Source organism: Tiliqua scincoides, chromosome 3, assembly GCF_035046505.1.
Source record: "Tiliqua scincoides isolate rTilSci1 chromosome 3, rTilSci1.hap2, whole genome shotgun sequence".
Lineage (NCBI taxonomy): Eukaryota > Metazoa > Chordata > Lepidosauria > Squamata > Scincidae > Tiliqua > Tiliqua scincoides.
Genome location: NC_089823.1, coordinates 66,948,269 through 66,961,060, shown reverse-complemented (window position 1 = coordinate 66,961,060; position 12,792 = coordinate 66,948,269). Strand labels below are relative to the sequence as shown.

Genomic DNA, 12,792 nt, shown 5'->3' with positions numbered 1-12,792 from the left:
ATCTCTTGCATACAAACATGAAAATTCAAAGATGTGAAGTATATAATTTTATATTGTACCTATATTTAAATAAAACAAAATTTTGCTCATTTTTCTTTAGGGGCTTCACAAAGGTCAGAGTTCACATTTGGCAGGTCCTAATAGTGAACGACCTCTCTCTTCCACTGGGCCTTCCCAGCATCTCCAGGCAGCTGGCACTGGTATTCAAAATCAGAATGGACATCCTACCATGCCTAGCAATTCAGTAACACAGGGGGCTGCTCTCAATCACCTCCCCTCTCACACTGCTACCTCAGGTGGACAACAAGGCATTACCTTAACCAAAGAGAGCAAGCCTTCAGGAAACACATCAGCAGTGCCTGACACAAACAGGCATTCTGGAGAGACACCTAACAGCACTGCCAGTGTAGAAGGACTTCCTAATCATGTCCATCAGGTGACGGCAGATGCTGTTTCTAGCCCTAGCCATGGAGATTCTAAGTCACCAGGTTTACTTAGTTCAGACAATCCTCAGCTCTCTGCCTTGTTGATGGGAAAAGCCAATAACAATGTGGGTACTGGAACCTGTGACAAAGTCAATAACATTCATCCAACTGTTCATACAAAGACTGAGAATTCTGTTGCCTCTTCACCATCTTCAGCCATTTCTACAGCAACACCTTCTCCAAAATCTACTGAACAGACTACCACAAACAGTGTTACCAGCCTTAACAGTCCTCAAAGTGGACACACAGTTAACGGAGAGGCATTGGAGGACTCTCGGAGCCCCATAAAAACCGATCCTCCTCTTACTGGTCACAAGCCTAATTCCCAGATCATACCATCAATGTCGGTATCGATATATCCCAGTTCTGCAGAGGTCCTAAAAGCATGCAGGTAAGCCCTTAAGCTCCTTTAACAAACTAGCATTTCATGTTCTTTTCAACCTAATAAGGAACTATTGATGAGATTATTTAAACAAATATGACAGACTAAATTGTAAACAAGTCAGTTTAATTTATGTTGCTTTTATTTTTGTGCATATTTTACATAAGAATTTGTTTGAATCATTAAGAATAAAGGTAACTTTAGCTACCTTTAAAGTCTTAAAAATGAAATTTATGAAAATAGACACAATAGTAGCTATGGAACATTACTTTGTCTGTTGAATAATCTTTTGAATTGGAGAGAAATATTAATGAACTTGAATTTTTGTATGGCTTTACTTGAGAGGTTTTTAGGATTTGTTTTGGAGATTAAGGCCAGGAGCCAAAGAATTGGACAGTTTGTTCTGTTTACTCAAGTATGTCTTATGGTGATTTTACTCAAAAAGCAGCCATCATGTTCAGTAGCATGCTACTATTAAAACTGAGAGGAATTCAGTACAGTTGTATGAATGGGGGGTGGGGGAAAGACTCAGCTGTTCAAAGAAAATAAATTAAAAATTCCAATGGATGCATCTAAGTCTCTGGGCAATCTTAAAATAGCTCTTTAATAGTCATAATAATGACTCTTATCTTTTGTATGTATCTGATTGTGTTTTCCTGCGTTGTATTATGAAAGCAAGACCGTCATGGTTTTTATACCAATATTTCATGTTCTCCATTCTTCAGCCTTTTAACAATTGCAGGTATAAGATGCAATAGAGCAGTGGTGTTGGCATCAGCTCTTTACACTCGTGTCCCTTCCCTGAGTGTGAGGAAATTTTATTAATATGCATGTATGTCAAACAGTAAACAAGTGAACTTGCTCCTACTCTGTATCCTTCTCTCAGTTCATCTGTTGACGTTGAGGAAACCCTAGGGGAGCAGATTGGTACAGAAACACAGTTGTGGCCCCAGAAAGGAGTGGGCCTGGAGATTATGAAGAGACAAAGGCTGTTTTTGGGCTCTTGACTATACTATGTAGGCACAGGAATTGTACCCCTGTTAAAAAGGAAGTCTTAAAAAAAACAAAGCAGTAATGCAATACTTAATTTTTTGCTGTATTTAACGTTTATGTGGTACCAGCAAACCTTCCCTGGAAAAAATGCAATATACCCTAGAATGATCAAGAACATACTGGATTGGAGGGGGGGGGGGGAGAGAATGTAAGGAGAAAAGTATTAGAGACCAATAAATTAATACAGATGAGGTACAAGAGCATGGAAATAGAAGCACAAGGTTCCTAATATCTAACTGGTTTATGTAATATTTGGGAATACTGAATTTGTCACTTTTGTTCAGGAAGTTTCTTAGTCCTATCAAAATGGTTTACCTGAGAATGGTGGTTCTTTCTATCTTGAAGTCCTACTCTTTTAAACCTGTGCTGATTTGCACGATGCTTGTTGTTGATGTGCTTGGCATTTTTTTCCACCTCTGCTAATTATTGAGGCAAAATTACCAGTACTTCATGTTCTTGAGGTGTTGGTACTAATAATTACAAACATTTTTATATCTGTCCTTATTGCATAATTACCTTTTTAAAATAACTACTTACTTACTTACTTTGGTAAACCTTTATTGGCATACAAAAAGTCCAGCGACAATAACAAATTTTAAAATAACTATAAAACAATGTGCTGACATCTGAATGTTGCCATTTCACTGGAACAGTGGTCAATTGTCAATTGACTGCCTCTTTATTGTGGTCAAATGCTGTTAAATACTTCATGAAGTCAAGAACGCCCATATAAATGTCAGACTACCTTTTTAACCGCACCATAGGATTACCTGAAGGCAGTGGCATCTCCTTCTCTTTTGCTGTTGGCATCATAGGGTGTCATACTTATGTCTCTTTGAAGAACAGGTACCCTTGCCCCAAGATTCACTCTAGAAAGTTTTTCATTTCTTCTCTCAAATAAGCCACATGGTCTAGACCAGGAGTGTCAAAATCATTTCATACAGAAACACAATTTACCATGTATACTTGTATATACAGTATTAAGAAATATATTGAGAAATTTAGATCTTAAAATTGATCCTAAAAACCTGGGTCAACTTATACACAATCTGGTTAGGAATTTGCTCTTAAAGCAACTCCATTTAATGAAAAAAGGAAAGTGCAAGCAATGAAGCAAGGAGTCCAACAAACTTTTTGTCTTGGAGGCAGAGAGAGAGAGAGCACCCCAGCCATTACACAAGTACCCACCTGTGTTTTTTGAGCTGCACAGAGCATGTTTGCAGCCACACCAGCCTGGGTAGCTCGAAGTGAGGGAATATGTCTTTATGGAATGGAATGTTCCTTTCCATTGCAGCAGCATCCCCACTGGAATTGCCTCCATGGAGACAATAACTTCCTCCAAACTTGACTTATCCATAAGTCATAGGAAATGTCTGAATTTTGGGCTCCAAACTGTCCTCAACTTATCCATGAGATTGACTTATACACAAGTGTATATGGTAGTTTTTATTCCCTCCATCTGAATGACTGCAATCTCATCTTAAATTATCCTTTAAGCAGCCCTTTTTGCTGCTACCTCAGAACAATTCCTGGTAAGTCATTTTCAAAAAATGTAACACATCCCTCAGTTTAGGGGTCTGGTTTTCAAAGCACCAGGATGGAATCCTCATTTCCATCTGAAACAAACTTCCAGGCTACAATTCAGTACACCAGTGTTTCTCAAACTGGGTTTGGGACCCACTAGGTGGGTTGCGAGACAATTTCAGGTGGCTCCCCATTCATTTCATTATTTTATTTTTAATATATTAGACTTGATGCTACCATGACTGCATTTGGGGACATGTTATAGACCTGTACTTTAAACAAACTACTGTGTATATTCTTTTAAGAATGATAGTAAAGGAAACTTACTCCTGGGTAAGTGTGGGTAGGATTGCAGCCTAGGATAGTTAAAAAATTTTCTGCTTGATGATGTCACTTCTGGTCATGACATCACTTCCGGTGGGTCCCAACAGATTCTCATTCTGTCCCGGTGGGTCCCGGTGCTAAATGTGTGAGAACCACTGCAGTACACGATTACTTAAGAATAACACCCATGGAAATAATGGGTCTACTTCTGAGCAAATAGGGTTGCAACTATGTGTAGCTGCACTTGCTCACAGTCATTCCTTGTTGCTTGTCTCTTTGCTGTGAATTGAATTGCACACTCCCAGTCATGTGTTATAAGTTGTATGTTCAGCATACAGCATAATTATATGTTGAGCCTCTGGCTTAACACACCAGGCACCTTAAAGAAGGATTTGATTAATGGTTCTACCATGGTTCTATGTTGCTTACAGTGCACTTACACTGATAGTGTTTACAAAAAGATTGTGAAGACCAGAATTTTAAAGTTAATGAATAAAAATGTATCTTAGGATCATTTACTTTATTTTTAATAAATTAGAGACTATACAGTTCTTAAATAACAATTACTGGAAGGTTATTTTTCAGGACCTGACCTCAGGTAAAATCAGACAAAACCATAGTCAGACACCCCCCTAAGTTTAACCCCTGACTTATCTGAGGGTCATAGAAAGTTCATGAATTTTGGCTCAAAACTTGTCCTCTTCTGACCTGTGAGATCAACTTATAGGCGAGTATCTATGGTATTTTTCTACTTATAGCACTTTTTACAGCCCAATCCTATCCTCTACCTGGCAGAGGTATGCAGTGGTGCCAAAATTGCCTCAGTTGCATCCTATATGGCAGGGGTCTCCAAACCTTTTGGCCCAAAGAGCCACATCAAATACCTGGCATGGTGTTGAGGGCCGGAAAAAAAATTTAAATATAAAATTTATATAAATAAATTAGAGATAGAACTTAGATGAGTGAATAAATGAATGAATGGGCTCATTCATTCAACCTCTCCAGCCCTTAGAACACCCTCCAGACACAATCAGAGCATAGTTCCTGTCACATTCAGCCAGGTGGGCCAGAGGCTTTCAGGGGACAATAGGATGGCTGTAGGCCGGATAGATGCTTGCCACGGGCCGCATCTGGCCCCCGGGCCGGGTTTTAGAGACCCCTGTTATATGGGAAAGGAGACCACCAGCTGGCACCTTCTAGGTAAGGGAGCATTCATTCCCTTGCCCCGGATAAGCCCCAGCACCCACAATGGGGCTACTCTGGATTGTGCCAGCAAAATAGCTAGCACAAATCTAAGCAGCCTCATGTTTGGAAATTAGGTCCATGAAGGGGAGTAGGATATGGTGGAGGTCTTTATAGCTGGCCCCACCCCTCTCCTGGGACTGACCCACACTCCTCCCTCCACATACACTTTGGGAACCCAGCTGTAGCCTGTGAAAACTCTTGAGAACAGTGGAAACACATGTCACACGGGAGTTGTTTGTCTTTAAGCCATTTCTGGCCAACAGTGCATATACACAACAGGGGTCAAATGTGTACACCTGTGGGCTGGGCAGAAATGGGTTAAAGTGCTGTGGAACTTCTGCTTTTTGACAAATGTTATTCAGTTTCATTTTAGATATTTTTATCCTACCTTTTGGCTTCCAGAGAGGCCCACAAGGCAGTTCACCTTCTGTTTAGTCTCCAAAACAATGATAAAAGCATAAAATTATATAATGTTTCTGTCCTTTTCTTCCTCACAGAGCAGTTGGTGGCTCTGTGTCGTGTGGGGAGAGGGGAACAGTCTAAACCTTTAAGGAGATACCATACTACACCAGTATAGTAAAGTTGCTTGAACTTTTCTTGTCAAAATACAGGCTTCCCATACATTTTGAGTTTGCACCTGAAGTGTGAATGTTGAATAATAATTGAGTTTATTAAAACAATATAAATGTATTTGTTGGGGTAATGGATGATTTTTTATACAGATATGTGCCCCTTAACAATCTTCCGGCTAGCAACAGGTCACATATGCGACAGCAGCTGCTGGTCAGGAGGTTGCATCCCCCCAAGCTTCCGAAGCTAAAGGGAGTTCTGCTCCCCTTATCTCCAGAGGCTTTTCTGAGCCTCCCAGAGACATCTTCATCTGTGCGCTGCTTCTGTGAGGTTCAGAATGTTGGAATCGCGCGAGAGACTATTTCCTAGAGGAAACCAGAAGTCACATCTCACACACAATCCTGGCATTCTGAGCCTCTGAGCCTTCTGAGTGTGCTGCCTCTGGGAGGCTCAGAAAAGCCTCTGGAGGCAAGGGGAGCAGAGCTTTCCCTCACCTTCGGAGTCTTCACATTGCATCAAGCCCCGCTTGAAGACAGGGATACCAGTCCGCATCCATGTCGTTAAGCGGCACACAACTGTATAAGAAAGGGAGAAGGAACTAAAAGCAATGAAATCACAGATTAAAAGTATCTTTTAATTTCTGTTTGGAACATATAACTGTTTTGTAAATACATGTAATATTCTTACAGTATCATGGTAAAATTGGATGTTTAAAAGGATTCATGGGGGGGGGGGGAAACTGCTGGATCCCCAGGCTAGCCAGGATTCAAGTATCTAATCTTAGATTCTAACCCTAGAACCTAATTTTTAACCACAGAATTAAACCATAGCTCCTGTGGTGTGGAGGACTTGCAAATCTATGATTTAACCCATTTCTGCCCAGCCTACATGTGTACACATTTGATCCCGGTTGCATATATGCAACATTGGGCAGAAATGGCATAAGCAACTCTGTGTCCCTTGCATGAGGTGCAAGGGGAGGTGTGCATTTTGGTAAACTTTGGGTTATCTGAATCAGCTCATTGAATCTCAGCATGGTTTAAACCAGTGGTTTCCAGACCAAGTTGCAATGGAAACTAGGGCCACAGGAATGTATTGGAGGGCCACGGGAATGACCAAGAGTTCATCAGTATTCTAGTCAGCTACAGAGAACGAGGCATGTGTCCCTCCTCTTCCACCAGGAACTTACAAGCAAGTGATTGTTTTCCAAGAGCAGAGCCTCCCTTCTGCAATTCAGCAGGCACATGTACGAAAGAGAGTAACAGAGAAAGAAAGAGAAGCACACCTTCCCCTCCTGCTCCTCTGGCACATCTGAGGAGGTGAGAGGTTTGCAAGAGTGGAGTTACCTCTCACCTGCTTGGATGTGCCAGGAGGAGGAAAGACCATGTGTTTCTTTTGTTGTTACTCTTTCTTATGCAACTGGCTGGAGCAAAGTTGCAAGCCTAGAAATGGTGCTGCTCTCCTTTGATCCCATCACAAACACTTACATGCCTGCTTTCTGTCACCCAGGAAGGCATCCTACCTGGGCACCAGGACTGCAGGTGGGTGAGTGCATGCTGGGGTCCCAGAGAGGGAGGCTCCACTTGCAGGCTTACAGCTTGCTTGTTGAGATTGCAGGAAGTGAGCTCAATTTTTGTAAGTCTCTTGCCTGTTCAGATGTGGAGGAGGGTGTGCCTTTCTGTTACTCTGTAGGCATGCAGCTAGCTGGAACATTGGTAGACCCTCCTCAGATGTGGAGGAGGGTGTGCCTGTCTCTGTTACTCTGTATGCATGCAGCTAGCTGGAACATTGGTAGACTTGGCCCTTTCCATGACTCTTGCCAGGAGAAAGACAGGTCTCTCTCTCTCTCCCCCTCCCTCCCTCTTTTCTGTGTGTGTGTGGTGTGTGTGTGTTCACCTGCCTGCCCATTCAGTTATGCATTTTTCTGGTTTGCTCCCAGTGTTTGCAAACCACCCACTATGCTTTTTTGCATGGCATCTATTCTTCTCCTGCCTGGTTGTGTACATGCATCTTTGGTTTTGTGTAAACCCTTGCCCTATAATTGCTGGAACATCCCTTTCTCAACATACTGGTCTAGCAACCATTTGGGAGAGGAGTAGGGAAGGATGCAGAGGGATTGATTGGGTCTTGAAGAGAGGGAAGACAAAAGGAACCTGGGCCAGAGATAGAAGCGAGAGAGAGAGAGAGCACAAGGATCAAGAATACAACTGAGGTGCAGAAATGTCTGTAGAAGTTGGGGTAAACTATTGTTGCTTGCAGAGTTCTCTGGGCAGTGGAACTTGGGCAGTGGGAGGAGAACCTGGGACTACTAGGGACCAAATTAGGAGGAAAAAATGAAGGAATGGCAAAGGGGCTACCAGCAGGGTAAGGTAGAAGGCCCACTAAAATTTTAATTACTATACTGTAGACCAGGGCTTTTCAAACTGGGGCATCGCGACGCCCTGGCCTGTTTCCCCTTAAGGGGCATGGGCAGCCTGGAGGCAGGGAGGAGGCGGCAGCGCAATCCCCAGGATCACACCGCTTGGGGGCTGCAGGGGCTTGGGTCCACTTACCTTAGCTTCCTGCAGCCTCCCGGGGTTGCGGGGAGCCCTGTTCGACCTTCAGCTTTGAAAGTGAAAGCGGAGCGATCGTGCTCTGCTAAAGCGGAAGTGGAGCACTATAGCTCCACTTTCACTTCTGAAGCTGCGAGAGCCCTGCAGAAGTTCGCAAAGGGCTCCCCGCACCCCTGGGAGGCTGCAGGAAGCTTGGGTAAGCCCCTGCAGCCCCCTGAGGGACGCGATCCTGGGGATCGTGCCACTGTCTTCCCCCCGCCCCTGCTGCCTCCCCTACCACCCCCACAATAACTTAAAGTGGCTCAAACTCTCCCTGAGAGTTTGAAAACCACTGCTGTAGACCCTCTGTATCTGAGGGGGATCCATTCCAGGACCCCCTGCGGATACCGAACTCCACAGATAGTGAAATCTGCAGCGGGGGGAGGGGAGCTGCCAGCAAACCTAAGGTACCTTTCAGAAGCCTCGTGGAGGCCTTCTGAGGTGCGGGGAGGCCATATATGACGTCCCCAGGCGTCAGAAGGCTTCCCAGATGCGACTGGCAGGCATATCCAGGAAGTCCTCCGAGGCCCTCCAGTGTGGTCTTGGGATCTGTGTTGAGTTAAATCCTCGATTGTTGAGCTCATGGATAAGGAGGGCCACTGTGTAAACCTGGGTTTTTGAAGTATGGTTTCACTGACATCACTAACAAAATTAAACAGAATTGTGCTCGCTGTTGAAAAAACTGCATTTAGAGTCACGGTAAAAAAACATTGTTGCTGCAGAAGCAGTCCTTTTCGTTTTATCTTCAGCAGTGATTAACTTCTAGTCCAGCTGGTCTTCTCTTCCAAAGTATTTCTTACTTATCTGCTCTTCAATCACACAATAGCAGAATAATGAAATTTTGACTCTTCACATAAAATATTGTGAAAGTAATGTTTTTAGTGAGATCATTAGAAGATTCTGTAACTTGTGTACCATTTTAAAAGTTTCATCGAACATAATGTTCAAAAATTGAATGAAGCCTATCTTGTTATCAGCCTCTTCTGTTATCTGTAAAATAGGCAGCTGTTGCTGGGTTTAGCTTGAAATCTTAAGTGATTTTATTGTAATAGAATTCCACATATAATACAAGTTTGATTGTGTGTAGCTTCACAGAGTGGAAGCATGGTTCTGGATTTGAGATGCTTTTCCCCCCTAAACAAAATCCAATACTTGTACAAGGCCATGTGCCTAAACTCCATCTGCATATGTTTGTGCGTGTGTTATGTGTGTGAGAGAGAGATCTCCTGTATTCCGTAAGAAAGGTCTACTCTTTAGATTTATATTATGCTTTGGTTTTCTTGTTGCCTGCCTTTTGTCCCTGTTCTGCTTTCCTCTACCCTTTCATGCTGGGCTGCGAAGGTTGTAGAATAGCAGAAACTAAAGCCTGAGCTTCCTGTTAGGTCTTCAGCTAGCTGAGCACACACCCATTGACTCTACCTTGATTTTCAGTCACTATTTCCATATTGTGTGACCTTCTGACTGATTAGATGTTTTTTCAGCTGTGAATGAATTTTCCCGTAAACTGGATAAAAAGTCTACTTTATGTGTCAAACTGATTGTTTCTTTTTAAAACTCCATTCAAAATTGATTGTACTTTAATGCTGCAAATTCAGGGAAGGTAGTCATTTTAAAATGTAATCAATGTAAATACTGAAAATCTTTCCATATATAGTATGAGTATATAGTATGAGTTTGCTAAATTTTGAGAATAAGTACTCCTGCTTAAAATATTATGTACAGTACTGTATGGTTAGTAGCTGTGGGTTCGTCAGGCCTTCTGTATAACTACTTTTGTATCTTCTTAGGAATCTGGGTAAAAATGGCCTATGTAACAGTAGCATTTTATTGGATAAATGTCCTCCGCCCAGGCCACCACAACCTCCATATCCTCCCCTGACAAAGGACAAGTTGAATCCACCTACACCTAGTATTTATGTAAGTATAAACAAGATATTTGTTAGAACCAAGTTAGTATCTTTTAAAAGAAAGGGCTTTTTATTAAAAGAAAAGAGTTTTTAAAAGAAAGGAGTTTTATTTGGACTTACGTTTTCTAGAAATATATTCAAGCCATGGTTCAGAGAGCTCCCTTAGGTTTAGGTAGCGGACTAATTCATTCACTGCATTCACTGCAAATTCATTCCCCTCTATGGAGAACTCATGCAGGGAAAGCACCCTACAGGTAGACCACAGCTGCAATACAAGGACATCTGCACGAGGGATCTGAAGGCCTTAGGAATGGACCTCAACAGATGGGAAACCCTGGCCTCCGAGCCGCTTGGAGGCAGGCTGTGCAGCATGGCCTCTCCCAGTTTGAAGAGACACTTGCCCAACAGACTGAGGCAAAGAGGCAAAGAAGGAAGGCCTGTAGCCAGGGAGACACACCAGGGACAGACTACATTTGCTCCCAGTGTGGAAGGGATTGTCACTCCTGAATCAGCCTTTTCAGCCACACTAGACACTGTTCCAGAACCACCATTCAGAGCACGATACCATAGTCTTCCGAGACTGAAGAATGCCAATTGAAATTGAGGTAGCAGACATTTTTCTTTAATGAAACCGTCTGCCTCTCCAAACAAAATTGCAATTTTAAAGCATTTTAAAGTGGTTTATCAAGCAGCGTGCAAGACTTCTGTTGGGAAATGAGAAAGAACAAGAAGCACTGCTGTAGTTCTAGCTATTTGAAAATATTGTGATAATGACAATGGGGCCAGTCCCATTCTGTATCATATCAGCTTGCATCAATTCTGAACAGTTTAAATTGCCATGTTTCTTTATACTTTTGTAGTTGGAAAATAAGCGTGATGCGTTCTTCCCACCTTTACATCAATTTTGTACAAATCCAAACAATCCTGTTACTGTAATACGTGGCCTTGCTGGAGCTCTTAAGTTAGGTAAGTTTGATTAAATATTCTGCTTTTATTTAAAAAAAAAAACTGTTGACGAGGGAAAACCATTAAACTCTATACAAGTTCTTGCCTTTTATCTTCTTTTATATCATTTTTGGTTAATATAATCTACAAACTCATTTATCTAATTTTCTAAAACCCAGGTTCCAGCAATTTCTACTGATATCTGACAAGCATGTACCCAATTTTGATCTTAGCAGTCTAGATTTTCTAAATATTATCTATCATTTGACACCTGTTGAGATCAAAACAATATAGGTGTTTAGGTAGAGCATGACAGGAGTGTGGTGTTATATTTTTTACTTGTCATACATTTTAATGGATATTTTTGCAAAAATTTCTGGATCCTTGTACATAATAATATTATTTGCTTCAGCTGAGAATCATTTCCTTGAATGCATGATGTATTTATGTAATGCTAGTCATATCCCTTCTTAGGCCTTTTAGATTACTTGTTCCAGATACTGCATGAGCAAAGATTTGCTCTTAACATTGCACACAGGATTCCTGTCATATTTTTATGTATATTCCTGTTCTCTAGATCTAGGACTCTTCTCTACCAAAACATTAGTAGAAGCTAATAACGAACACTTGGTAGAAGTAAGGACACAGCTATTGCAACCATCAGATGAAAACTGGGACCCCACTGGAACAAAGAAAATATGGCGTTGTGAAAGCAGTAAATCTCAAACAACAATTGCTAAATATGCACAATACCAGGCCTCCTCATTCCAGGAATCATTAAGGGTAGGTAGACCATTATAATTTCTTTGATCAACTGGCTGATGAACATTTATTCTGGTAGCCCTGCATTAAGTATATATGCACATATACCATATGCACACATAACAGCTGTACGCCAGAGCAGTAGGTGGTGATGTTTTGAGAGATGCTGGGATATATAAACATAAGCAGAACTAAAGCTAAGCAACCAAAAACTGAGGAAGCCAGAGTAACTTTTGTTTTTAAATTTGGTTCTTGTCTTGAAATGAAAAATCAAAAATAAAACTGAGGAAAAGGGTACTGTCAACATTTTAAGGAATGTTACATTAGTACTTTTACATTAATAAAAATATTAATGTAAAATATAATGTAAAAATATTAATGTACATCTTTACATTAATAAAAATATCAAAAGCCTTTAAGAAACAATGAGAGTGTAGAAATTATGCTTACTTTATCCTTTTAAAAGAAAATATATGCTTGCTGACTTTCATCTTGAGTATTAGGTAGAAGAAAATCTTTCTACAACTCAGCTACTACATTCTTTTATTATTATGCAGTTGCCACAGCATAAAATATTTATTCTATTGAAGAAGACACCTCATACTGCAGCCTTTTCTTTTAAAAGGATTTGCCAGATTGTTTAATGTTTTGCAAAAACTCTATGGGACAGGGGTGTTTTGGTTTTGGTTCCAAGACTTAATAGTAAACAGAGGGTTGGATCATGGATTCTCCTAAGAGTTCTGATTAAAGTCTAATCTTAGAAGGTGTGGCACCACTGAGAAACAACCTCCTCTTGTTAAAATTTACAAGTGGAAATTATTATAGATAAAAAGATCTTAAGTTACTGTTTACATTAGAAATCAAGGAAAAGAGAAGAAAAAGAAATTAAATTGAAAATACCTTCTAAAAAAGCATAGCCGGTACAGAAGGACCTGTTCAGTTGTAAGAGAGACAAAAAGTAATGGCAGATTAAAGTTGGGCTGGTTTGGTGGGTGGGTGCACTC

The 12,792-nt window shown here is 41.2% G+C and overlaps 1 protein-coding gene across 5 annotated transcripts in view; it reads left to right on the top strand.

The window, feature by feature from the left end:
- KDM6A (lysine demethylase 6A) overlaps positions 1-12,792 on the top strand; it is a 179,646-nt gene that overhangs the window by 143,075 nt on the left and 23,779 nt on the right. For all 5 annotated transcript variants that reach the window (XM_066618813.1, XM_066618809.1, XM_066618811.1 and 2 more), the window contains 4 exons: positions 101-876; positions 9,962-10,091; positions 10,942-11,047; positions 11,604-11,809. In XM_066618813.1, the coding sequence (XP_066474910.1) occupies positions 101-876; positions 9,962-10,091; positions 10,942-11,047; positions 11,604-11,809 (1,218 nt within the window). The remainder of the gene's footprint in view (positions 1-100; positions 877-9,961; positions 10,092-10,941; positions 11,048-11,603; positions 11,810-12,792) is intronic.